This window comes from Lepus europaeus, chromosome 2 (assembly GCF_033115175.1).
Source record: "Lepus europaeus isolate LE1 chromosome 2, mLepTim1.pri, whole genome shotgun sequence".
Taxonomy (NCBI): domain Eukaryota; kingdom Metazoa; phylum Chordata; class Mammalia; order Lagomorpha; family Leporidae; genus Lepus; species Lepus europaeus.
This window is the reverse complement of record NC_084828.1, coordinates 1,596,826-1,622,173: the sequence shown is the minus strand read 5'-3', so window position 1 is coordinate 1,622,173 and position 25,348 is coordinate 1,596,826. Positions and strand designations below refer to the sequence as shown.

The following is a 25,348-nucleotide window of genomic DNA, read 5'->3' as shown; positions in this document are numbered from 1 at the left end:
CCCATCTGTCACTGTGGCTGCTATGGACAGCAGTGCAGGTTGTAGACTGCACAACTCTGCTCACAAAGACCAAGGCTTGAGGGGTGTCCCTGATGCCTGAGAAACAACCGTGGCCTGTGCAGGCTGCCCCGGCACACTACTGCAGTCTCCTGTCCCACGGCGTGGTGAGGTTCCGGTGAGCCCGTGTGGGCAGTGGTCAGCAGGGTGGCAGTCAACATGGGAACTCCCGAGAAGGCCTCCCCTCCCAGCAGCCCTGTGCCTGGCCCCCCCGGGCACATTCCCCTCCCCAGCCCTGTAGGTGCAGCCATGTCAAGTGGCAACTTCCGGGGATCTGTGGAAATATGCAAATTCAGAGACGTGCCCCACCCTCAGCAGCTCCTGCTTTGCTGGCCGGGGCCTGGCCCCTTGCCCTGGGTCCCAGCCACATGCTGGCTGCCCACAGAGGCTGGCTGTCTCGTGCCCAGGCTCTGTGCCCTCCCCTGAGCCTCTGGGTGGCCTTGCTGCTCTCTTGCTGTCTCCTTGGCCCTCGCTAGTGGCTGGTGGCCTCCTAAACCTGGGGCACAACTGAGTCAAACTCCGGTCCAAACCCTACTGGCTGGTGGCCTCCTAAACCTGGGGCACAACTGAGTCAAACTCCCGGTCCAAACCCTACTGGCTGGTGGCCTCCTAACCCTGGGGCACAACTGAGTCAAACTCCCGGTCCAAACCCTACTGGCTGGTGGCCTCCTAACCCTGGGGCACAACTGAGTCAAACTCCGGTCCAAACCCTACTGGCTGGTGGCCTCCTAAACCTGGGGCACAACTGAGTCAAACTCCCGGTCCAAACCCTGCTGGCTGGTGGCCTCCTAACCCTGGGGCACAACTGAGTCAAACTCCCGGTCCAAACCCTACTGGCTGGTGGCCTCCTAAACCTGGGGCACAACTGAGTCAAACTCCCGGTCCAAACCCTGCTGGCTGGTGGCCTCCTAACCCTGGGGCACAACTGAGTCAAACTCCGGTCCAAACCCTACTGGCTGGTGGCCTCCTAAACCTGGGGCACAACTGAGTCAAACTCCGGTCCAAACCCTACTGGCTGGTGGCCTCCTAAACCTGGGGCACAACTGAGTCAAACTCCCGGTCCAAACCCTGCTGGCTGGTGGCCTCCTAACCCTGGGGCACAACTGAGTCAAACTCCGGTCCAAACCCTACTGGCTGGTGGCCTCCTAACCCTGGGGCACAACTGAGTCAAACTCCGGTCCAAACCCTACTGGCTGGTGGCCTCCTAAACCTGGGGCACAACTGAGTCAAACTCCCGGTCCAAACCCTACTGGCTGGTGGCCTCCTAAACCTGGGGCACAACTGAGTCAAACTCCGGTCCAAACCCTGCTGCTGTCCCCACCGCAGAGTGGCCCAGGAGGCCCGGGGTGCTGTCTGCCATCTCACGGCTCTGCACCGCCATGGCTGCCTGGCTCTGTGCCCTTCCCTTGCAGCCCGTGGCCAGCTCCCTGCTGCCCGGCTGTGTCTCCCTGCCAGTCCCCTTGGAGCTGATGGGCAGGGCTGGCTCCCAGCGTCTGGCGGTTGGTGTCGGTGACTCGTGCTCTGGGCCCTCCCGTGGCGGCCTCGGCGCTGAGGCGGGTGTGGGCACGCTCACGGGGCGGCCCGGCGCATGGCTGGGCGCGCTCCGAGCTGGTCTGAGCCAGTGCTAAGCAAGGCTGCCGTCCCCCACAGGCGGTTTTCCGTGACTACCCGAGGGAGAGCCAGCTCGGCCAGAGTCTAGGACACGAGCAGAATGGAACCCCCTTTTTTCCCTTCTTAGCAGGGTAGAAATCCCATTTTAAGAGTTTTGTCCCCAGTTAATGTTGCAGGAACGTTAAGTTTGGAGTCTTCATACTGAGGACACAGATGAAAGTAAAATTAGACAGGGCTGTGCGTGGCTGTTTCTGACGACTGGAGTTAGGTAGCCGTTAACTCGCAAGGATGCGCCGCTGAGCTTGGCCTCGGGCACTTGTGCAGCTGGGAGAGCTCCCGGGCGCCTTCCGAATTCTTGGCGACCAGCACAGAAAACCGAGCCTGACGCAGAGAGCCACGGCCTCGCCACCACGCGTGTCTTGACGTCAGCACACGTGTCGGGCATTCTGCAGGTGAAGGAAGACGTGGACACAGGTGGTGGCGGACACAGAGACAGGACAGCGCAGCCCTGCGCCTCCATGGTGGAGGGCACGGCACACGGGTGGCCACACCTGGGGCACTTTGGCCTCGTCGTGGGCCGCAGTCTACATTCCTGGGGCTTCCATGAACGCAGAGCCGCATGGGTGGTGTCGTTCGGTGACGAAAGGCCAGGCGGTGCCTGTGTGGGTTGGAGGCAGCCGTCCAGTCTTTTTGTGTGACTTTGGCTTGAACAACTTGGGGTTCAGGGCTCAGGACCCTGGCACACCCTGTGTTTCATAGGCTTAAGGATAAACAAAGTAGTCTTGGCATTGAGGGTTGCCAGGCCACATATGGCCACTGGAGGGCACCAGTCAGGAGGCAGAGTGGAGCCTTTCGTGGGTTCCACGGGCAAGTCTGGGAGGCGCTGTGGGCATGTCCAGTTTGCTGGACTCCTGGGGGTGTCCAGAGGTCTCTCACTGCCTGGTGACTGACTGACCTGAAGGTTTTGGCAGGGCTGAGGCCTGGCATGACAGGAACTGCTTGGTTTGCATGTGAAAGCCCGCTCTCCCCCCCCCCCCCCCCCCCCCGCCCATGCTGAGCTGCAAGGATCAGAAAATGGGCAACAGAGCCCTTGCCCGCAAGGGGCGCGGGTGGTGCTGTGAGGGCCCAGCCGATCACTCCTGGTCTTTCACAATGCTGGCTGCCACCCCACGTGAGTCTAAGTGGCCTGTGGAGGTGTGCAGTTACTGCCGAGCTGGGTCCGAGACCCTGGGGGGCCACGGCCACGGCCCCCAGTCTCAGCCTGTGGTCAGTCGTCCCTGACCCTGCCGCTGGGGTTCCTGAGTAGGGACACTTGTTTCCGAGCTGTTCTTTTATAAGCTGTGTGGCTGACGTGAATGTTTTTAGGGGTTACCATGGAGATGGGGAGGTGATTTCCTCATTTCCAGAAAGGGACAGTCACGGATCATTGGAAAGTTGCCAACACGGCCTGGTCCCTGCTAGTCCTGGGCTCGCCCAAGACTGTGTCCCGCCAGAGCCAGCAGGGCGCACAGAGGCTTCCCGCCTCCCTGGAGTGGCTGCTGCCCGCCCCTGTTGTCCCCGGGTGCGGTGGCAGTGGAGGTGCCCACACTGGTGAGAGCCCTGACACTGGGACAGGCAGCGCAGACTTAGCTCGCCACCAAGTGTTCTGGCATCCACCTGACTTCTTCTTCTTTTTTTTTTTTTTTAACATTTTATTTATTTATTTGAAAGTCAGAATTACACAGAGAGGAGAGGCAGAGAGAAAGGGAGGCAGAGAGCGAGAGAGGGAGAGAGGTGTTCCATCTGCTGGTTCACTCCCCAGTTGGCTGCAACAGCCAGAGCTGTGCCGATCCGAAACCAGGAGCCAGGAGCTTCTTCTGGGTCTCCCACGAGGGTGCAGGGGCCCAAGGACTTGGGCCATCATCTACTGCTTTCCCAGGCCATATCAGAGAGCTGGATTGGAAGAGGAGCAGCTGGGACTAGAACCGGTGCCCATGTGGGATGCTGACGCTTCAGGCCAGGGCTTTAACCTGCTGCACCACAGCGCTGGCCCCCACCTGACTTCTTCAAACACATCCTTTTCTCCAGAGGAATCCATTGTGAAGGCTCTAGAAGCTAGACAGCTTTCGTCTGAGTTCCCTGTCCTCACCTGTGACTGGTCCTGCTGTGGTGCTCAGGACCGTGCTGGCCCCAAGTGCTCTCTCTTGGTCTGATTCCTGGAGTTGCTGCTCCGAGCCCTGTCCTGTGGGGAGACCGCCGTCGCCCGTGCCAGCAGCCATCGTGCCTGGGCTGTGCCAGCATTGCCTCTAGGGCTGGGACACTGGCAAGGGGTGGCTGCCTCTTCCCAGCCAGCTCAGTTCACGAGCTCCGGCACGTCTGAGCTCCTGTCCCGTCCTCCACCCCGTGGACCAGCGTGTGGTCATCTCTCGTGGCGGTCTGCCTCGCAGGTGCGATGCGTGGTGAAGGAATCCCCGCACACAACAGTTCTCAGTGCAGCGCTCGACTCGGGATGGTAAAATAGGCGCGGAGAGCTTTTCCTGCTCCTCACGGAAGTGCTGGAGGAGCACGCGTGTCTTCCTGTGCGCGGCCATCTGGTGGCCAGGGGACTGACCCAGCCAGGGTGGCCTGTGCTATGCAAGTGAAAGCGTGCTGCGCGCCCTGAGAGAGGGGCACTGATGCTTCCTAACACCTTCTTCGCCAAACCGGGTCACCTTTTCCGCCTTGGGCAGGGGTCCGGCAGGTGGTGTGAGGACACAGCCACCGTGAGAGGGGCCTCTGCAGCCCCAGGGTTGTGACTGGGCCACACAAGTTGCTCAGTGCTTCCCGTGGTCCCCGTGGCATCGGTCCCATGTGCTCACCGTGACAGCCGGAGGGGACAGGCGGGGGCGTCACTGGGGATGTCCAGGACGGGGCCTGCGTGGCACCCGCGTCGCCCCTCCACGTGCATCTTTCTCCGTTCCTGCTCCCGGCCCCTGCGGTGCTGCCACAGCTCCGCCTCCCGTCTCACAGGGGGGCCCAGGATCAGTTGTGCCTGGTGAGGCTTTGCAGTGTGGTGTGCAGGGCCTCGCGCACCGCCCTCCTGGACCCCTGAGCCCCCATCCCAAGCTTAGCTCAGGTGGCTCAGCCCTGGGATGAACCGAGGGGCGGTCCTGGAAACGGACACCCCGTCCGTCCTCCCTGCAGCGTCCTAGACTCGCTCCTCAGCCACAGTTCATTGTCGCTGCAGCACCTGCTCCCCGCAGGCCGCGCCCCATCCCTCTCCTCGCCCAGCCCTCCGGCCGTGAGGCTGGCCTCTCCTCCCCTCCCTGCCAAGACACCAGGCCTTTCCGTCCCCAGCCTCTGTCCTCGTCTCCCTGCTCCTTCCGCTTCCCTGGCAAACACCTTCAGGAGAGAGGCGGTGGCTGAAGCTGAGGCTTCCACGCGCCTGGAAGTTGGCAAAGGAGCAGACACCCAAGGGCCGCCGCTGCGCGGGCCTGGCTGTTCTGTGGAGAAGCCACTTGTGTTTGGAAGCCAAACAAAGCAATAATTAACCGGTGAGCACATTTGTCCCACAGCATCTGTGCTTTGTTCCCGTTTCAGCAAAATCACTGATTACCTCTCGGGTGACACGTTTCCAGACCCTGCTTTTCTGTGGCCAGTGGCGACACGGAGCAGGGTGGCCCCGAGCGAAGTCTGTCCGTTCAGAGCAGTGGAGAAGAGCGAGACAGGGGTCGCCCAGGTGGGGGCCGTGTCTGTCGCTCCCATCTGCCCCTTGGGAAGTCCATAGGATTGGAAAATACAAGAGGGAATGGAATTTAGACGGGTACAAGATTTGAATGTGCCTCTGTGGACATGTGAACAAAGCAAAAAGCCATGACAATTTTTCATGTTTTCAGGACATTGTTATTGCGAGTCATAAAATGGAAATAACACTGAAATGTTTAAGTCAAAATTATTTAAAGAAAGCTGAATTTTTAACTCAACACTTGGAAGAACTAGTGAAGTTATGTTAATAACTTTGTAAAAGCAGTAAAACCGCTGGCATCCAGGTAGGTAAGGAGCGTGGCGCGGGAGGGTGGCGGCTGCCGTGTGCACCTCTGGACGCGCACACGCTGTGGTAAGAAGTGCGGGTGCCCGAATCGCTGATTAAGTGCTCGCTGTGAGACAGCTCCTCGGCTCCGAGTGCGGCCTCCAGGAGGCGCTGTTGCGCCTGCGCCTGTGGGCGCCCGGAGAAGCTGCGGCCTGCAGAGGCGGCCTGATTGGTGTCCTGTCATCCTGGAGCTGAGCACAACTGTGCCACCCTGTGGGAGCCTCCCCAGGCAGCGCCGTCTGCTGCAGCAAAGCCAGGGGCGGGCTGTGCCGTATCCCTCCTGCACTGCAGGCTGCAGGGGCACGTGCCGGGGCTGTGCACGTGTGGGCCGTGTGTGTGCTGTGTGTGCACGTGGTGTGTGCGGGCCCTGCTTGCCCCTGGCTGGAGGCTGTGCTCTTCTGTGCTGGTTGGTCTCCTGGCATGGAGGAAAACCCAAAGGGGCTGGTGAGTGCCCTGGGCTTGTCTGCTTATGGTTCAGCCAGAGTGCCGGCTGCCCCCCCCCCCCCCCGCAGTGCCTGCTGAGCCCCAGACACCCGCGTAGGGCAGGAGGAAGAGCGGTCACTGGCAGGGGTGGGAGGGCCAGGGCCCCACGTACACGCTGGCCACTTGTTGCCAGGCGCCCCACCCACTACCCTGGCCATGTGCAGTCGTGGTCCATCCATTTTTTGAGACTTTGTTTCCTAAACTTCCTCTTGGTGCTTTGGTTTGCTTATCCCAGCCTCTGCTTCACTGGCGTGGGAGAGGTCTGGCTCCCTGGGAAGAGGGGAGGCATCGCCCTTCTCTCTCCCTGTGGTGTTGTGTGCGACTGCATCCAAGGGTTAACCCTCACACGTCACATTCCAGGTGCTGTGTGAGGAGTGTGTGGGCTTTGGGCACCGTTCTAGCTGGTGCTGGTTCTGCTTGGTTCTGCCTGGCTCAGCCCGCCCGATTCAGCCTGGTTCTGCCTGGTTCAGCCCGATTCTGCTGTGATGAATGAGCCTTGTGAGGAGGCACCACGGCTTGCTCCTGGCAGGCAGGTGGCTGTGGGATGCGGGGACCGGCAGGGCTGGCGCTGGCTTTTCTGGACGGCACCGCTGGCACAGCACATGGAAGCAGGGACCTCCGTCAGCATCGTGGGGCGTCGCCACACAAGGAGGCGCAGGAGGCGCTCGGAGAGGAGAGGTAACGCCTTTGGGTCTTGTTCCACCGGCACAGGTCGGGCTCCCCGGCCCCGCGGCGGTGTTTCTGGGGTGCTGCCTGTGCGAGAACCGTGTTGATGCCGCCTGCTCTCCCCTTTGCCGGCCCGAGGGCCTCTGCGTTGTGTTGCAGCTGGCAGAGCTGTGGGTGTTCGCGTGTGTAGAGCGCCTTGGCTTCTGGGTCTGGAGCAGATCTTGAGAAACGTTGATGCCAGCGTGGAAGCTTGCAGCCGGGGGTGTGAGCGGTTTTCTCGTAGCGGCGGGTGCTGCCTGACGCTTCAGCCTCTGCTGCCGCTGCTCGTTCCTGACCTTCCTGCGGGAACACTGCTCCATGCCGCGGAAGTGCGGCTGTAGCCACCAGCGTGAAAGCACTTCCAGGTTAAAGGAATGCAGGCGGACTGTGCCTGACACTTAACACTCCAGGTTAATCTCGGTTTTTAGTCCAACTTAACTGTCTGAGGCTTTTTAAAATTTATTTGAGATGCAGAAATACAGAGAGAGAGAGAGAGAAAGAGAAAGGTCTTCCATCTGCTGGTTCACTCCCCAAATGACCACAGTGGCCGGAGTGGGGCCCATCTGAAGCCAGGAACCTGGAGCTTCTTCCAGGTCTCCCATATGGGTGCAGGGTTCCAAGCACTAGGGCCATCTTCCACTGCTTTCCCAGGCCATAAGCAGAGAGCTGGATCGGAAGAGGAGCAGCTGGGACTAGAACCAGTGCCCATATGGGATGCTGGCACCCCAGGAGTAGGCTTAACCTACTACGCCATAGCGCTGTCCCCAACAACTGTTTTAAGACATTAAAATCTATATACTTTTTTTCTTAAAATGAGATTCAAAAGTTGCCTGTGACAACAAATGCTTCTGTGCCAGTTGGTTTACGTGGTGTACTTTGGAATAATGAATAGAAACGGCTTAGTGGAAGCCGCCGGGCACCCAGCGTGGTCTGAGGCCTCTGCCCTGGCTCGCCTGTCACCTTGATTCCTACGCCTCCCTGATGGGATCCTTGGGGTTATGGTGGCAGGAGACAGATTCCTCCAGGAAATACAAGTAGCCATAGTTTGTTATTGTGGCTTCAAGGTGATGTTGGAGTCACAACCCTGCAATCCCAGCACTTGGCTGCATGTGACAAGGACGAGGTGACTGATGCCAGTCGGTGGCTGGCGGTGAGGGACAGACTTGAGGTCACTGTGCCTGCCAAGGGGCTCTTCCCCAGGGACACAGGGCAAGCTCCTGGCAGCTCTTAGACTGACAAGTGGCCTTGCAAGGGCTGATCTCTGTTACGTGTCTGGGTCTGCGTCCCAAGCCCCGCTCCCTCCCCGTGTGATCTGTGTATCCGCCTTGGTGGCACCGAGTGTGGCTGACCACACAGGAAGCCTTGGGGTCAGTCACTGATTCCTGCCCTGTCTCCGCCGTGAAGCTGCTCTAAGGCCACGCTCGGGCAGCCCACCATTGTGCCATCTCTCTGTTGGTCCCTGCTGTGGCTTTTCTCATTGTCTGAGATCTTCTGGTTCTTGGTGTGACAGGCTCCTGCTTGTTATAGGGTGCTGTGACGGGGAATCTCACTCCTCTGTTGTGGCTGACTCCCCACCCACGCTGCAGGGTCTAGGTTTCTGTCCGACCCTCTGTCTGCCCTTCCTGCTGAGGGGGTCTGTCACTGCTCCTCGGTGGCCCTGTCACAGCCAGGTGGAGAGAGGAGAGCCGAGGCCCCACGGCATCTCCTGTGACTCACGTGGCATTGTAGGAAGGGAAGGGGTGACCCAGCCTTGTCTGGCACGACCCTGCCGGGGTCCCAGGGCCCTCCAGACAGGCTGGTGTGGGGTTTGGCTGGAGCAGATCCTTGTCTGACCTTTGCATCCGGGCTGCCCGGGAGAGCCGCCTTCATGGGGCCGTGGCTGTCTGATGTCCATGGCCTTTGACACCAAGCACAGATTTAGAGGCAGCGCGGGGCCCAGAGCGCCCACGATGGTGTCCCCAGGTACGCACTCCTCCACCTTGGTCCCGCCACCTTTCAGTGCCGCCTTGTGTGTTGTGGGTGGGTGGGGAGCGTGGTCCTGGGATCTGATTGTACTGCACGAGAGCAGAGGGCAGGAGTCTCTGTCCCAGGGTGTCCCTGCTGCCTGGCACGAGCCAGTTCTCACGTGGTAAGAGCAGGGTGCCCACGCACCTCCCTCTGACACGCCACATCTGCCTCTCACGACCTGGGGGGCTGTGGGAGCACCCAGCCCCGCCTGAGGCGTCTCTCCTCCAGCAGGGGCTGGTCTTGCCTCTCACCTGCATTTGAGACCTCAGCCCCACCCCTTTTTATTAAAGTCCCACATCATGGACAAGTGTGAATCGCAGGAGTGTGTCGTGAGTTATGTGTCCATCAGCTAGCACCACCAGCCGCTTGCTGGGGTCCCCCAGACAGCTCTGTCCCCACTACGCAGGAGGACTGCGAAGTAACCCCAGGTGCTGTCATTTCACCTGAGAACTGTGTGGGTGGATCAAGAAAAGACGAGAGTCATCTGCACCCCTGCATCGTGAACAGCAACACAGCTGTGCCGGCAGCGTTCACAGCTGGTGCCCTCGGCTGCAGAACCTGTCAGAGCAGCCGAGGCTCTCGCCCAGCACCGTGCTTTGCACACAGCAGATCCTCAGAAAACACATCTCAAAGTTCTTAATCGCTACAAAAAATGTGCTTGTTAAACTCTCTGGAAAGCTTTCTTGAATAAAGGATTCCATGTAGACTCTCATTTAACTTTAGCAACAAGTCTGCCAGAAATGCAATGAGATTAAGTTATTGGGGCTGGCGCTGTGGCATAGTGGGCCAAGTCTGCCTGCGCCGCCGGAACCCCATATGGGTGCCAGTTCGTGTCCTTGCTGCTCCTCTTCGATCCAGCTCTCTGCTGTGGGCTGGGAAAGCAGTAGAAGATGGCCCAGTTTTTGGGCCCCTGTACCTGCATGAGAGACCTGGAGAAAGCTTCTGGCTCCTGACTTTGGGTTGGCGCAGCTCTGGCTGTTGCGGCCATCTGGGAGTGAACCAACAGATGAAAACTTCTGTCTCTGTCTCTGCCTCTGCCTCTCTCTGGAACTCTGCCTCTCAAAAAAAAGTTATCAGCAAGTGGTTGTCAATTGAGCCACATGTTAGGTCCGTGATGTGTGAAATACAACACAAACGCACATTTTAGCAGCTTTAGTCACTATTTTCTTAAAAGCAGATTTGCCTTTTAGTGATGTATAATATAAATTTTATTTGTGCTGGCTCACTAGGCTAATCCTCTGCCTGCGGCACTGGCACTCCGGGTTCTAGTCCCAGTTGCTCTTCTTCCAGGCCAGCTCTCTGCTGTGGCCCGGGAAGGCAGTGGAGGATGGCCCAAGTGCTTGGACCCTGCACCCGCATGGGAGGCCAGGAGGAAGCACCTGGCTCCTGGCTTCAGATTGGCGCAGCACGCCGGCCGCAGCACGCTGGCCACGGCGGCCATTTGGGGGTTGAACCAATGGAAAAAGGAAGACCTTTCTCTCTGTCTCTCTCTCACACTAACTCTGCCTGTCAAAAAAATTTTTTTTATTTATATGAAAACAACTTGTGGTTACCCAAATGGGCACCTGTCTTCCTCGTGACAGTCTGATGGGATGCTTGTGATGTGCTGTGTGTCAGAACCGCGGTGCAGTGTGTGACCGAAACACTGGGGAAGAGGGCGCTTTGAAGTTTGTTAGCAACTGGGTAATTAGAGTAGTCGTTCTGTAAGTCTGTTAACAATTAGGTAATTCACACGATGTGTCCCTGACCACGTCCTGTGCTTTCTCTTGCCAACCAAGTGGTGAGTTACCTGAGCTCACAAATTAGATTGGGTTTTAAGTGCCACGCGTGTCAGTGTCTCCCCAAGATGCTGCATGGGCTTGTGGGGGACGGATTCTTGCTGTGACCCCAGACCACACGCTGGGGTCCTCAGGAGTCACCACCGTGTCTGGCTCTCTGTGACCCTGCGCTCCAGGGACTGGGCTCACCCACCCCCGAGGGCACCAGCCCACACCGCCCTTGCCTGCCTGCTCTCCACCCCGGCCTCCCGCACCACCAGAGCCCAGAGCCAGCTGGGGACGGGGGAGACGCCGCGCTCCCTTGCCTGCTTCTCTTCTGTGGGAGCCGGGCGCGGGCCCACCTCGGCTTGTGTGCTCAGTGCTGCTGTCTTGCTGTCTTTCAGACAGAAACCGTCTGCGCCCGTCAAGACACCCTCAGACGTGCTCTGCCATGGACGCAGAAGACGAGGAGAACATGAGTAAGACCCAGGCCTATTCAGTGTCGAGTAGCTAACTGTCCATTTAAGTTGCAGTGTTTGTGAACTTGGCTCCGGAGACCGACTTGGGAAGGCTGACTTTCCTCGTGACGGGCTGTTGGCAGTGTGTGTCTTTAATTCTCACCCATTCCTGCAGTAGGTGTCAGTACCGCCGTAGACGCTGCCCCTTCAGCCCTCTGTCTAGGTTCCGTCGCTCTGCATCGATGAGTGGCCGTCGTTTTCACACGGGGAGGATGGCCTAGGTGTGTGTCCACCGAGAGGCATGGTTTCCCGTGACGTGTGCTCTGGACCTGCTCCTGTGCACGTCGGAGCTCATCTTTAGGAGTGCTGTGAAGCCTGCTCTGGGGAGATTGTAGTCAGAAACGCTCTGCTGGGGGCTGCATCGCCACTGGTGAGGGGGACAGGGACGTGGGTGCTGAGGGTGCTCCAACCTTCCCTCTTCTCTCCAGGAGTTTGTGAATGCTTGTGTTTTACCTCTGATCCAGGCAACAGTGTGTCTGAGTTAAGGCAGAGACTTCCACCGAAGCTGCCAGGGAGTGGAAGGGAAATCGGGCTGAGACATCACCTCCCACACCAGGGGGTGGTGGGGAAATCGGGATTAGACTTCGCCTCCACACCAGGGGGTGGTAGAGAAATCAGGATGAGTCGTTAGGGAAATTGGGCTGAGACATCACCTCCCACACCAGGGGGTGGTAGGGAAATCGGGCTGGTTGCCTTCTACATCATCGACACGTGTCTTTGCACGCTCACTGGTCTCAGGGAAGACTGTGCGGCTCCCGACAAGCTGTATCGGCAGTGGTTGTAGATGCTAGAACTCAGTTATGTGCATCTCACCTGGTGACGGTCTCACCTGGGTCCCTGTCAGAGTTTATGGAGGGCCCTGGGCAGTGGGGCTGGGCTGCGTGCTGCGTGCTACGCAGTGACCACTGTCCGTGCCTGCAGGGTGGCTCCTGGACAGCAGTGCGGTGCTGTCAGAGCCATGTGGCCAGTGGGCCCTGGGCAGTGGGGCTGGGCTGCGTGCTGCACAGTGACCACTGTCCATGCCTGCAGGGTGGCTCCTGGACAGCAGTGCGGTGCTGTCAGAGCCATGTGGACAGTGGGCCCTGGGCAGTGGGGCTGGGCTGCGTGCTGCGTGCTGCACAGTGACCACTGTCCATGCCTGCAGGGTGGCTCCTGGACAGCGGTGCGGTGCTGTCAGAGCCATGTGGCCAGTGGGCCCTGGGCAGTGGGGCTGGGCTGCGTGCTACGCAGTGACCACTGTCCATGCCTGCAGGGTGGCTCCTGGACAGCGGTGCGGTGCTGTCAGAGCCATGTGGCCAGTGGGCCCTTCTCCTGCAGATGCGTGCACTGCCCAGGACTGCTGGGGCCCCTGTCTTCCCTGCTTTCCCCATCACTCCTATTTCGGACCGTTTTAAACCCAGCCTTAGGATTTTCCTGGGCAGTTCCATTCAGCATGTCCAGCTGTGCCCGAGTTCTTCAGGGAGAGAGATTAAACGCCACGTCTTGCTTTAGAGCCGGCCACCTGCACTTGGATACAGCCATGCGTGGGGACCGTGGCCCTGGCCCATCACCTGCAGCCTGAGCTTTGTGACCTCATGAGTGATGTTTCTGCTGGTTCAGGTGCCACAACGTTGCGGCACCCAGTCCTGTGCTTCCTGTCCTTTGACAGCACCGGTGTCCAGTCGTGACTCGTCACATTTCCAGGAAGACTGCGTGGGTCTCGGCAGGCGCGTGATGGCCTCCCTCGGGTTCATTGCCTTATCCCCCTTCCCCCGGCAGCGTTTCCAACAGACGGAACGGGAGCAGGACCGCGGTGCCTCCCGAGTGGTTGAGGTCACAGTCCATCTGAACCGTGTTATGTGAAGTATCTCTCTCTCGTGATCTCAGGATTGTCTCTCATTTTTATTTCTGAAGAGAGCCGAGGTTGTCTCAGAGTTACGTGCTGGGTTAAGTGCATGTCGGGATGCACGGTAATGATTTCTTCTCTTTACGGATTAGTCCCTTAAGCCAGGGAAGCAGTCTCCCAGGATGCGATCTTCTCGTCACTTAATAACCTCTCCATTCCGCCTGCTCTGCTCTTCCTAACCTTTTGTTCCCTTTGAGCACCGAAAGGAGTAACCTATTGAGCTTTTGCTGGAGGATGTTATAAATGAAAATTTAGTGTCCAGTCCATCAGCTTTGTCACCCGGGGGACGTGGTGTGTGTGTCAGAGGTGCTGTCTGTAGGGACAGTTCGCAAAGCCCTCATCTCTGCCCAGGACAGCATCGCTTTGCCCACGGATGGTGTTGAAACCATCTCTGGTGACTGATGGTGGCCCTGGGAGTTGGTGATCTCTGCCTTCAGAGGTCGCCACTCATGGGCCGTCTCCCACCGTAAACCCTCCTGTGGGCTGGAGTGATGAACACTCACAGTGTCTTAGCGTGATCAGAATCCACGTCTCGTTGTGGGTACAGAGACCCCAGGCCTCCATCCTGTAATTGGTTCACGATTTTAAAACATTTCGGTGACTTAGAAGGTGTGAATTTCTGGAAGCCATGCACATGAGCAACCTTGCCAGGCCCCAAGACCATGGCCTGTGCTTCCTGCAGTGCCTGTGGAACCAGCTGATGAAAACCCAGTATTTATTTTCCTTTGCAAAAAGGCTTGATAAACTTAGCAGCAGTGAACACCTTTTTATTCCCGTTTTTCAAAATTAGTCATGTTGTGCCATGTACTTTTAAAATTCTAAAATTATGTTCCTTTGTTAATTTTAAATATAAAATATTGGGGCCGGCGTTGTAGCACAATGGGTTAAGCCTCTGGCATCTTATGGGCACCTGTTTGAGACCTGGCTGCTCCGCTTCTGATCCAGCTCCCTCTAATGTGCCTGGTAAAGCAGTGGAAGGTGGCCCAAGTGCTTGGGCCCCTGCACCTTTGGGGGAGACCTGGAAGAAGCTCCTAACTCCTGGCTTTGGCCTGGCCCAGCCCTGGCATTGCAGCCATTTTGGGAGTGAACCAGTGGATGGAGGATCTCTTCTCTCTCTGTAACTGTACCTTTTAAATAAACAAAAAACAAGTCTTTAAAAAAATAGATATAAAATACCTTAAAAGGTAGGATAAGCAAATTATTCTGGAAATCTACCAAATAATTATCATCCCCCCAAAAAAATCTACTAAAAAATTACCAGATGTATTTATGTAGTTATCAAGTTGCAGCCTGCTTGCAGCTTCAATTTTGTACCTTATTTTGTTTCTATCATGGAATGTATTTACAGATTCAGAGATAAATCAGACCCCATGTAATAATGAAAAATTTTAAATCGATACCATAAAACCATATCCCCAAAAATAATTTATAAAACAGAACTAATACTTTTCTACGATTGATTCACTAGTGAAATCAGCTAAATACACATTGACTGAATATTTTAAACCTGAAGAATCAGTAAGTTGTGCACGTACAGTTTTAAATAGCGTTCTGTCTGACTGCTGAGAGTTTAACACCAGTGGGAAGTGCGAGGGTAAGAGACAGAGAAGGAAAGGCCGGACCAAATGTGTCTGCCAGCTCACCGCTGCGCCACTTCCGTGGACTTGCTAATGAGGCCTGTCCAGGCCAGCTTTTCACTAAGCATCTTGATAGCTAAATAAATATCTCTGGATGCTCCAGAACATTCTCAGTAGAAAAAAAAAAAAAAGTTGTTTAAAAAGTTCGCCTTCCAGTGCAAAAGCAGCTGGAGAAGTGAATAGGAGAGGCCTTAGCCACGTTCAGCTGCCAGGCCAGTGGGCTGGGAGCTGTCGGGGTGCCCGCAGGCGCGGGGTCTGAGCACGCTTCACTTGCCCGGTGACAAAGGGAGATGACGGAGTCTATAAATTTTGCATTTACAAGATCCTGCAACGAAGGCGTTGTAAGCTACTCTTTCTGGGCACCGCAGGTTCCAGCAGCGCAGACGTTAAGGAAAGCCGCCACCTGGACAGCGTGCCCCCCAGGGATGGCGGTGCACCTGGGCCCAGCGAGGGGACCCAGCTCTCCAACGGGGGCGGCGGGGGCGCCAGCAGGAAGCGGCCCCTGGAGGATGGCAGCAACGGCCACTCCAAGTACCGCCTGAAGAAGCGGAGGAAAATGCCGGGGCCCGTCTTGCCCAAGAACGCCCTGATGCAGCTGAACGAGATTAAGCCCGGCCTGCAGTACACGCTGCTGTCGCAGACGGGGCCTGTGCACGCGCCGCTCTTTGTCATGTCTGTGGAGGTGAACGGGCAGGCGTTCGAGGGCTCCGGCCCCACCAAGAAAAAGGCAAAGCTGCACGCCGCCGAGAAGGCCCTGAGGTCTTTCGTCCAGTTTCCCAATGCCTCCGAAGCCCACCTGGCCATGGGGAGGACCCTGTCTGTGAACACAGACTTTACATCTGACCAGGCCGACTTTCCTGACACTCTCTTCAACGGCTTCGAGACGTCCGACAGGGTGGAGCCGCCCTTCTACGTGGGATCCAACGGTGACGACTCCTTCAGCTCCAGCGGGGACCTCAGCCTGTCGGCCTCCCCGGTGCCCGCAGGCCTGGCCCAGCCCCCGCTTCCTGTCCTGCCGCCGTTCCCACCACCGAGCGGGAAGAACCCCGTGATGATCCTCAATGAGCTGCGCCCGGGTCTGAAGTATGACTTCCTGTCGGAGAGCGGTGAGAGCCATGCCAAGAGCTTCGTCATGTCTGTGGTCGTGGATGGCCAGTTCTTCGAAGGCTCGGGAAGGAACAAGAAGCTGGCCAAGGCCCGGGCGGCACAGTCTGCCCTGGCCACTGTCTTCAATCTGCACTTGGATCAGACGCCATCTCGCCAGCCTATCCCCAGCGAGGGTCTGCAGTTGCACCTGCCACAGGTGAGCACGGGTCGCTGCTGGAGCCACTGCTCAGCAGCGCTTCCTCTTCCTACGACTCTCAACTTCCCTCCTCACATCACTCTGTCACCACGGGCAGCTGCGGCCACCGCTGGCTGGGGGTGGGGTAGCCCTCCTGGATCTCAGGGGCCACAGGCTCACTGAGAAGCCTGGCCAGCCTCGGTGCATGCTGGGGCTGTCACTGCAGGGCAGGGACACCCGAGGCCCCGTCGGCCAGGCAGTGTGGATATCGTGCCCCACAGCTCCCTCCCATCAGCCCACAGCAAGCCCTTGTCGGGATGAGCGGACAGTGATTGCCCCTCAAAGGGCCCGTCCAGGGCTCATGGTCAGGGTCAGTGGGAAGCCCAGGCAGAAGTGAGCTCGCATCACAGGACATGGGACTGCATGGGCCAGAGCCTGAAAGCACCCAGGCTGGGTCCCGGCCCTCCCCAGTAAGACCAGGGTGGAGAAGGGGAAGGTTCCAGAGTGGCTGAAAGGGGGCACAGTGTCTCGTTCCTGCCCCCAGTGCCCCAGCTCTCCCCTTCTTGGGAACCCAAATCCTGCTGGTCCGCTGGAAAAAGTGCTCCGTGACCGTCCTGCTGTGCGGTGCTTGTTCCCAAGCATGCTTCAGTTTACTGATGCAGTGGGGCCCGTGTCTGCAGCTCTAGGGCTTCCTGGGCCTCTGGAGCTGGGTCCTGGTCACCCGGCGGCGTTCACAGCGTCCATGTCGAGGAGTGGACCACTGTCCCTCCTGGGGCCTTTGTGAATCAGATGCTCGCTTCCCTCACTGACATCCTCAGCCTCGCTCCTAAGACCTGAATCCGTTTGGAATTGGCGCCTCATCGGCCGTGGGTCCCCGTGCAGGGCAGTACCCTGGGCCGTGCAGCAGGGATGTCTCAGAGGGCCAGTGGGCCCAAGTGCACATGTGTGTGAGTGGGCGCCAGCCCTGCCTCAGGGTTGCCAGTGTGGAGCCTGCCAGGACCCTACCATGGGCAGGGCTATGGGTGCCGCCTCTCTCCTGGCCCTGCAGGTGCCAAGTGTCAGTGTGTGGGCTGTGCCGTCTGCCACCACAGGCTCTACCCCAGCTCTTGGGTGGTTCCAGAGCGTGATCTCATGTCCCCCGAGGACCTGAGGGGTCCCTTCCCAGAGTCACTTCTGATGTCTTTGTTGCTAGCTTCTGCTGTCGTTTGATTGGAGATTTCAAGATGCGTCTTCCCAGGGCCTTCCTGAGCAGCCCGGCTGGACCGGGGCCCAGCGTCCCCCTGGGCTGCAGACTTCTGCCTTCCCGACATTCTGAGTGGCTTGAGGGGGTTTACATAGGCAGCACAGCGCAGTCTGACGTGTGCATTTTGTTAACATTGTGAGACCGAGCAGCCACCACTCTGAGGCGGGCGAGCCGTGCTCCAGCAGGTCTGCCTGGGGCAGTGTGCTTGCGCTTCTGTGACTGTGGTGCCTGCAACTGGCGGTCCGTGTCTGCCCGAGCTCCACACCTTTGCCTGGAACGGCCACTTTCTTCCAGCTCACCCGAGCCTCGCGTTGTTTTTTCTTCTGTGTAAGATTAAATGCATTATCCTTTACCCATGATGTCCTGGCCACAGGTGGTCTGCACGCCCTGTGCTTTGACCAGACACATGGGTGTGAGACTGGTGAGGTAGGGGTCAAACTTGGCTCCTCACGCCAGCTCTAGCAGCAGTTCCCAAAGCACTGTGGGCTCATTGTATTCTGGGTCGGTTGTGAGATGGAAGACAGACCCTGCCTGCAACCTCATGGCTATGTTTGCTCTGAGAAGCCTTCCCATAGCAGGAGCGGCAGCTGCTCCGCTGGACACGGGCGGAGCATTCTAGATGCTGGGAGCACCCCTGGGAGCACCTGCTTCCCACAAGCCCCAGGATGGCAAGGCTGTGCATGGGCTGGGATGTGCCTGTGCTGAGACGCGGAGACGTGCGTCCGAAGCCTCCGGCAGAGGGAGGCTACGCCAGGCTGCGTGGTTCTTGGATCTCGTCCTCAAGCTGCCCCCTTCTCCTGCCTGTGGTTGTCACATCACGTGTGGGTGCGTGCTCCCGGCCTCAGGCAGCCTGAGCCGGCTGAGATGCACCACATGCAGGTATGAGAAGCAGAAGGGAAGTGGTCACTGCCTCCTGAGCCTGGCCCTTGAGGGAAGCACGGCTGGGGGAGCCGGGAGACTCCAGCAGGCGGCAGCGCAGCCCAGGTGGGCGGAGGGCGTGGGCAGAGGCCCTGAGCAGCGCTCGCCCGCCCTGAGTCTCCATTTCCGTGTGTGAGGGCGGGGCTGGTTGTGGGCCTCACTCATGCTCCACAGGGCTGCTCCACGCGGCCTGTTGTACTCAGCCGGAGCCTGGCCCGCCGCCTGGGCTTCTGTTTCCAAGGAATGTGCTGGAGGAAACCCCTCTGCCCATTCACTCGCGTGCTCTGCCAGCATGAATGCCGTCGGCGAGTGCCGCCCTCCCGGGGTGCTGGCCTAACCTGCCCTCTGTGCCCTCTCCCAGGTGTTAGCGGACGCCGTCTCCCGCCTGGTCCTGGGTAAGTTTGGTGACCTGACCGACAGCTTCTCCTCCCCTCATGCCCGCAGGAAGGTGCTCGCCGGGGTCGTCATGACGACAGGTAACTGCCCTGGCGTGTGTGCTGCGGGTCTCACATGTGACCCACCTGAGATGCTCTGGCTGTCACTCCCACGGCCCCTCCCACACTGCAGGGAACCCTTCTTGTCCTCAGATGCTGGCCTCGTGCAAATAGGAGAACTGCCTTTCTCTCCCCGGTGTTCGTCCCCTGCACCCAAGGCTGCTGTCTTTCGGGGGAGGCGTCTGGTGTCCTCCTCTCTCTGGGGTGGCCGGTCACTGACTGGTTCTGCCAAGGCCTCGGGCCTGTTGGATCCAGCGGCCACTGCAAGTGCCCTGATAGGGGAGGGAGGTGCTCCAGCAAGAACAGGATGTCTGAGAAAGCACCTTTTAGGGTGGCACAGGAGACCCTCTTAGTGCATCTGCAATTCCCCGGGGGCAGGAGGGGTCCTGGAATCCTCTTCCTTGTGGGGTCGTGCAGTACACACGCCACTCTCACAGGGCTTCAGCATCCCTGACATGGCGTCCACATGTGGTTCACACGCCACTCAACCTGGGGCTGCACTGTCCCTGACACGGCCTCCACCACGTGGTTCACACGCCACTCAACCTGGGGCTGCACTGTCCCCGACACGGCCTCCACCACGTGGTTCACACGCCACTCAACCTGGGGCTGCAGTGTCCCCGACACAGCCTCCACCACGTGGTTCACACGCCACTCAACATGGGGCTTTAGCATCCCTGACACGGCCTCCACCATGTGGTTCACACGCCACTCAACCTGGGGCTGCACTGTCCCTGACACGGCCTCCACCACGTGGTTCACACGCCACTCAACATGGGGCTGCACTGTCCCTGACACGGCCTCCACCACGTGGTTCACACGCCACTCAACATGGGGCTGCACTGTCCCCGACACGGCCTCCACCACGTGGTTCACACGCCACTCAATGTGGGGCTGCACTGTCCCTGACACGGCCTCCACCACGTGGTTCACACGCCACTCAACGTGGGGCTGCACTGTCCCTGACACAGCCTCTACCACGTGGTTCACACGCCACTCTACCTGGGGCTGCACTGTCCCTGACATGGCCTCCACCACGTGGTTCACACGCCACTCAACCTGGGGCTGCACTGTCCCTGACACGGCCTCCAGCACGTGGTTCACACGCCACTCAACCTGGGGCTGCAGTGTCCCCGACACGGCCTCCACCACGTGGTTCACACACCACTCAACATGGGGCTTTAGCATCCCTGACACGGCCTCCACCACGTGGTTCACACGCCACTCTACCTGGGGCTGCACTGTCCCTGACACGGCCTCCACCACGTGGTTCACACGCCACTCAACCTGGGGCTGCACTGTCCCCGACACGGCCTCCACCACGTGGTTCACACGCCACTCGACATGGGGCTGCACTGTCCCTGACACGGCCTCCACCACGTGGTTCACACGCCACTCGACATGGGGCTGCACTGTCCCTGACACGGCCTCCACCACGTGGTTCACACGCCACTCGACATGGGGCTGCACTGTCCCTGACACGGCCTCCACCACGTGGTTCACACGCCACTCAACCTGGGGCTGCACTGTCCCTGACACGGCCTCCACCACGTGGTTCACACGCCACTCAACATGGGGCTGCACTGTCCCTGACACGGCCTCCAGCACGTGGTTCACACGCCACTCAACATGGGGCTGCACTGTCCCTGACACGGCCTCCACCACGTGGTTCACATGCCACTCAACCTGGGGCTGCACTGTCCCCGACACAGCCTCCACCACGTGGTTCACACACCACTCAACATGGGGCTTTAGCATCCCTGACACGGCCTCCACCACGTGGTTCACATGCCACTCAACCTGGGGCTGCACTGTCCCTGACACGGCCTCCAGCACGTGGTTCACACGCCACTCAACCTGGGGCTGCACTGTCCCCGACACGGCCTCCACAACGTGGTTCACACACCACTCAACATGGGGCTTTAGCATCCCTGACACGGCCTCCACCACGTGGTTCACACGCCACTCGACATGGGGCTGCACTGTCCCTGACACAGCCTCCACCACGTGGTTCACACGCCACTCAACCTGGGGCTGCACTGTCCCCGACACGGCCTCCACCACGTGGTTCACACGCCACTCAACCTGGGGCTGCAGTGTCCCCGACACAGCCTCCACCACGTGGTTCACACGCCACTCAACATGGGGCTTTAGCATCCCTGACACGGCCTCCACCATGTGGTTCACACGCCACTCAACCTGGGGCTGCACTGTCCCTGACACGGCCTCCACCACGTGGTTCACACGCCACTCAACATGGGGCTGCACTGTCCCTGACACGGCCTCCACCACGTGGTTCACACGCCACTCAACATGGGGCTGCACTGTCCCCGACACGGCCTCCACCACGTGGTTCACACGCCACTCAATGTGGGGCTGCACTGTCCCTGACACGGCCTCCACCACGTGGTTCACACGCCACTCAACGTGGGGCTGCACTGTCCCTGACACAGCCTCTACCACGTGGTTCACACGCCACTCTACCTGGGGCTGCACTGTCCCTGACATGGCCTCCACCACGTGGTTCACACGCCACTCAACCTGGGGCTGCACTGTCCCTGACACGGCCTCCAGCACGTGGTTCACACGCCACTCAACCTGGGGCTGCAGTGTCCCCGACACGGCCTCCACCACGTGGTTCACACACCACTCAACATGGGGCTTTAGCATCCCTGACACGGCCTCCACCACGTGGTTCACACGCCACTCAACCTGGGGCTGCACTGTCCCCGACACGGCCTCCACCACGTGGTTCACACGCCACTCGACATGGGGCTGCACTGTCCCTGACACGGCCTCCACCACGTGGTTCACACGCCACTCGACATGGGGCTGCACTGTCCCTGACACGGCCTCCACCACGTGGTTCACACGCCACTCGACATGGGGCTGCACTGTCCCTGACACGGCCTCCACCACGTGGTTCACACGCCACTCAACCTGGGGCTGCACTGTCCCTGACACGGCCTCCACCACGTGGTTCACACGCCACTCAACATGGGGCTGCACTGTCCCTGACACGGCCTCCAGCACGTGGTTCACACGCCACTCAACATGGGGCTGCACTGTCCCTGACACGGCCTCCACCACGTGGTTCACATGCCACTCAACCTGGGGCTGCACTGTCCCCGACACAGCCTCAACTACGTGGTTCACACACCACTCAACATGGGGCTTTAGCATCCCTGACACGGCCTCCACCACGTGGTTCACATGCCACTCAACCTGGGGCTGCACTGTCCCTGACACGGCCTCCAGCACGTGGTTCACACGCCACTCAACCTGGGGCTGCACTGTCCCCGACACGGCCTCCACAACGTGGTTCACACACCACTCAACATGGGGCTTTAGCATCCCTGACACGGCCTCCACCACGTGGTTCACACGCCACTCGACATGGGGCTGCACTGTCCCTGACACGGCCTCCACCACGTGGTTCACACGCCACTCGACATGGGGCTGCACTGTCCCTGACACGGCCTCCACCACGTGGTTCACATGCCACTCAACGTGCACGTGCAGCTCACACAAAGCTGCTTGCAGGATCCAGGCAGGCTCGGCACCATGGCTGTGGCCAGGGGTCTACTTCCCAATGCTGGGACCAGTCTGGGCCGTCTGTGGAAAGTGACTTTGCGTCTGTAAGACCCTCCTTGCCACTCTGTGCTTTGCTGCTGCATCCAGGGGTGACTGTTTAGGACTTTATTGGCGTTCAGAGGTAGAAACTTGAGTTTGGAGTGTGTGCACCACACAGGGAGGGAGCTCCCCAGGCGTGCTGCAGGGCAAGTCCTCGGTAGCAGGTTATCTGGTGACACATGTGTGTACAAGAGCTCACGTGGTCCTATGACTCCTGAGAGGTTGGGACCCTGGCTGTGCCTGGCAGGCCCTCGCACACTGCGCGCCTGCCTCGTCGTGAATTGTGGAGGATGACTTCTCTTGTTTTCCAGGAACAGACGTCAAAGATGCCAAGGTGATAAGCGTGTCTACAGGAACGAAGTGCATCAACGGTGAATACATGAGCGACCGCGGCCTGGCGCTCAACGACTGCCACGCCGAGATAATATCGCGGAGGTCCCTGCTCCGATTCCTCTACACGCAGCTAGAGCTCTACCTAAAGTGAGTGTAGTGAACGAGAGCGCGGCGTTGCTGAGCACCACAGCTCTCCAACACTCCCTTCCCCACGCAGCCAGGCGGGCCCTGTTCTGCAGTGCCCAGGGTATGGGGTAGAGCTGACTCAATCCTCACACACAGGCATGGACACACACATGTGTACGTGCGTGTGCCTGACATGACCATAAACTTCAAGTCTGTGCTCCAGATCATGTGGCTCTGAGGACATCCGTAGCTCCCTGAGCCGCCTGAGGGAGCTGGGCATTGCTGTCTGCAGGCTGAGGTTGTGCCCCCACGCCAGCTCTGTCTTGAGGGTGTGCGTGAGGAGAAGTCCTGTCATGCTTCTGACTGGCCGTTGCTGAGGGGACACAGACACATAAATCCACATAAATAGTCCAGTCCAGACTTGCCTTCCCCTGTGGAAAATGCCAGCCCTGGAATCCACTCCAGACCCTGGTGGCCTGAGTGTGACCGCTGTGGTCACTCTGGCAACGTTTTGCTTTTCAGCAGCAAAGACGATCAGAAGAAGTCCATCTTCCAGAAGTCGGAGCGGGGCGGGCTGAGGCTCAAGGAGAACGTGCAGTTCCACCTGTACATCAGCACCTCCCCCTGTGGCGACGCCAGAATCTTCTCACCCCATGAGCCAATCCTGGAGGGTAGGGCTGGCTGCGCAGCACCGGGTGCACAGGAGCGCTGGGCCGATGCAATGGCGGGTGACAGCACACCTATGTTAATGCTCCCTTTCTTTTACAATTTCAGTCTCTGCTGTGGACTAATTGGAGTCTCTGTAAAAGCATGGATGTTTTTCTTTGTAATTAGTAATTAGTGAGAATATTTTAATGGATGAAAAATGCTAATTCTAATTAACCATGTAATTTGAGTGGAGCGAGAGTCTCGGTGTTCACATTTGGATAACATGTATCTGATCAGATGCATGTGTGACTGGCTGTATCTCTGAGTTACAGTTTAGCAACTGCTTAATAAGACACTGATGCAAACAAGATCCTTGTTACAGTCACATAGTTAGACTCATGCTCCTAAACCACTCTGTTACAGTCACACCAGTAGCCACATTTCAGCCACGCCACTACAGCCATTGGACTGTAATGGCATGTAACAGCTGTACCGCTACAGCCGTATTAGTCACACCACTACAGCCACACTGCTACAGCTGTATTACAGTCACGCCACACAGCCACACCGCTAACAGCCACACCACTACAGCTGAACTACTACAGCCATATTAGTCATGCCACACAGCCACACTGCTACAGTCACGCCACTATAGCTACACTGCTACAGTCCTATTACAGCCACACCGCTACAGCCATATTACAGTCACAGCACTACAGCCACGCTGCTACATAGTCATACCACTACAGCCGCACTGCTACAGCTGTATTATAGTCACACCACTACAGCAACACTGTTAAAGTCACACCACTACAGCCACACTGCTACAGCTGCATTTTGTTCCATCCTTCCTTGCATGCAAGCTCAGTACTTTCATTTTATAGTAATGGATGTTCACATCCTTTCTCCACACATGAAGCATTATTTATTACAAATAGAACGTTGTTACATTATGTGTGTTGCCACATATTCACTGTGCAAAACAGCTAAATATTTTTAAGAAAAAAAAAAAAACATATTTACTGAGCCCAGGGCTGAGCACTGTGGGATCTTGGCCAGGTCTCCCATGCATTTATTTCTGTATCCATCTAGGTTTATTTTTTAAATTTTAAAGTACAGGGAAAGTAAATACAGCAAACACCCAGATAGCACATATTAGTGTTTAGTCCTGTTTTAAGAAATCTTTTTGGTTAAATTGCAAAGCCCCATTGTCCTACACTCAGTGCCATGAGACCATTGTCTCCTTCCTGCCCGGTGCTGTACGCTTGCAGTGTGTGTGTGTGCATCGTGTAGAAGCACAGATCTATGTGCGCTGCATTAACGCTCTTTAGTGTGGAGGGTCTCATTAGTTGTGCTTCTCGGTAAGTGAAGCGGGTGGTTTGCTGCCTATGAGTTCTTAATCCTCTGTTTCTCTCTCAGAACCAGCAGACAGGCATCCAAACCGCAAGGCAAGAGGACAGCTGCGGACGAAGATCGAGTCTGGCGAGGGGACGATCCCCGTGCGCTCGAACGCGAGCATCCAGACGTGGGACGGCGTGCTGCAGGGCGAGCGGCTGCTCACCATGTCCTGCAGCGACAAGATAGCACGGTGAGCCACCCACGGCGGCTGCTCCTGAACTGCCACTGACTGTCCCCATTGTCCTGTGCCCTGTACTCTCCCTCAGGACCCAGGTGTCGGGCCCCCCACGCTGCCTGCCCTGAGGGTTTCTGGTCAAGTGGATGTATTCCACGTGTGGCAGGCTGTAGCAGTTTAAATCTGCTTGCTCCCAGACAAAAATAGTTTCATTTAGTAGTCATTATAGCTTTAATGGTCATATGTCAGTTTGCATTCTGGGCAGCTGGCACATGCATTTTCTTTATATATGCATTTTAAAGATTTATTTATATAAAAGGCAGAGTTATTGGGGAGGGAGGGTGGGAAAGGAGGAGATCTTCTATCCACTGGTTCACTCCCCAGATGGCT

General features: G+C 58.1%; 1 protein-coding gene across 6 annotated transcripts in view; it reads left to right on the top strand.

Annotated features, from left to right (window-relative positions):
• Positions 1–25,348, top strand: part of ADARB1 (adenosine deaminase RNA specific B1) — a 114,571-nt gene that overhangs the window by 64,360 nt on the left and 24,863 nt on the right. For 2 of the 6 annotated variants that reach the window (XM_062204373.1, XM_062204385.1), the window contains 6 exons: positions 11,073–11,147; positions 15,077–16,011; positions 18,513–18,627; positions 22,590–22,758; positions 23,260–23,465; positions 24,805–24,973. In XM_062204373.1, coding sequence (XP_062060357.1) covers positions 11,120–11,147; positions 15,077–16,011; positions 18,513–18,627; positions 22,590–22,758; positions 23,260–23,465; positions 24,805–24,973 — 1,622 coding nt within the window. In that variant the 5' untranslated portion in view covers positions 11,073–11,119. The remainder of the gene's footprint in view (positions 1–11,072; positions 11,148–15,076; positions 16,012–18,512; positions 18,628–22,589; positions 22,759–23,259; positions 23,466–24,804; positions 24,974–25,348) is intronic. The other 4 variants (XM_062204420.1, XM_062204402.1, XM_062204393.1 and 1 more) reach the window with 3 other exon arrangements.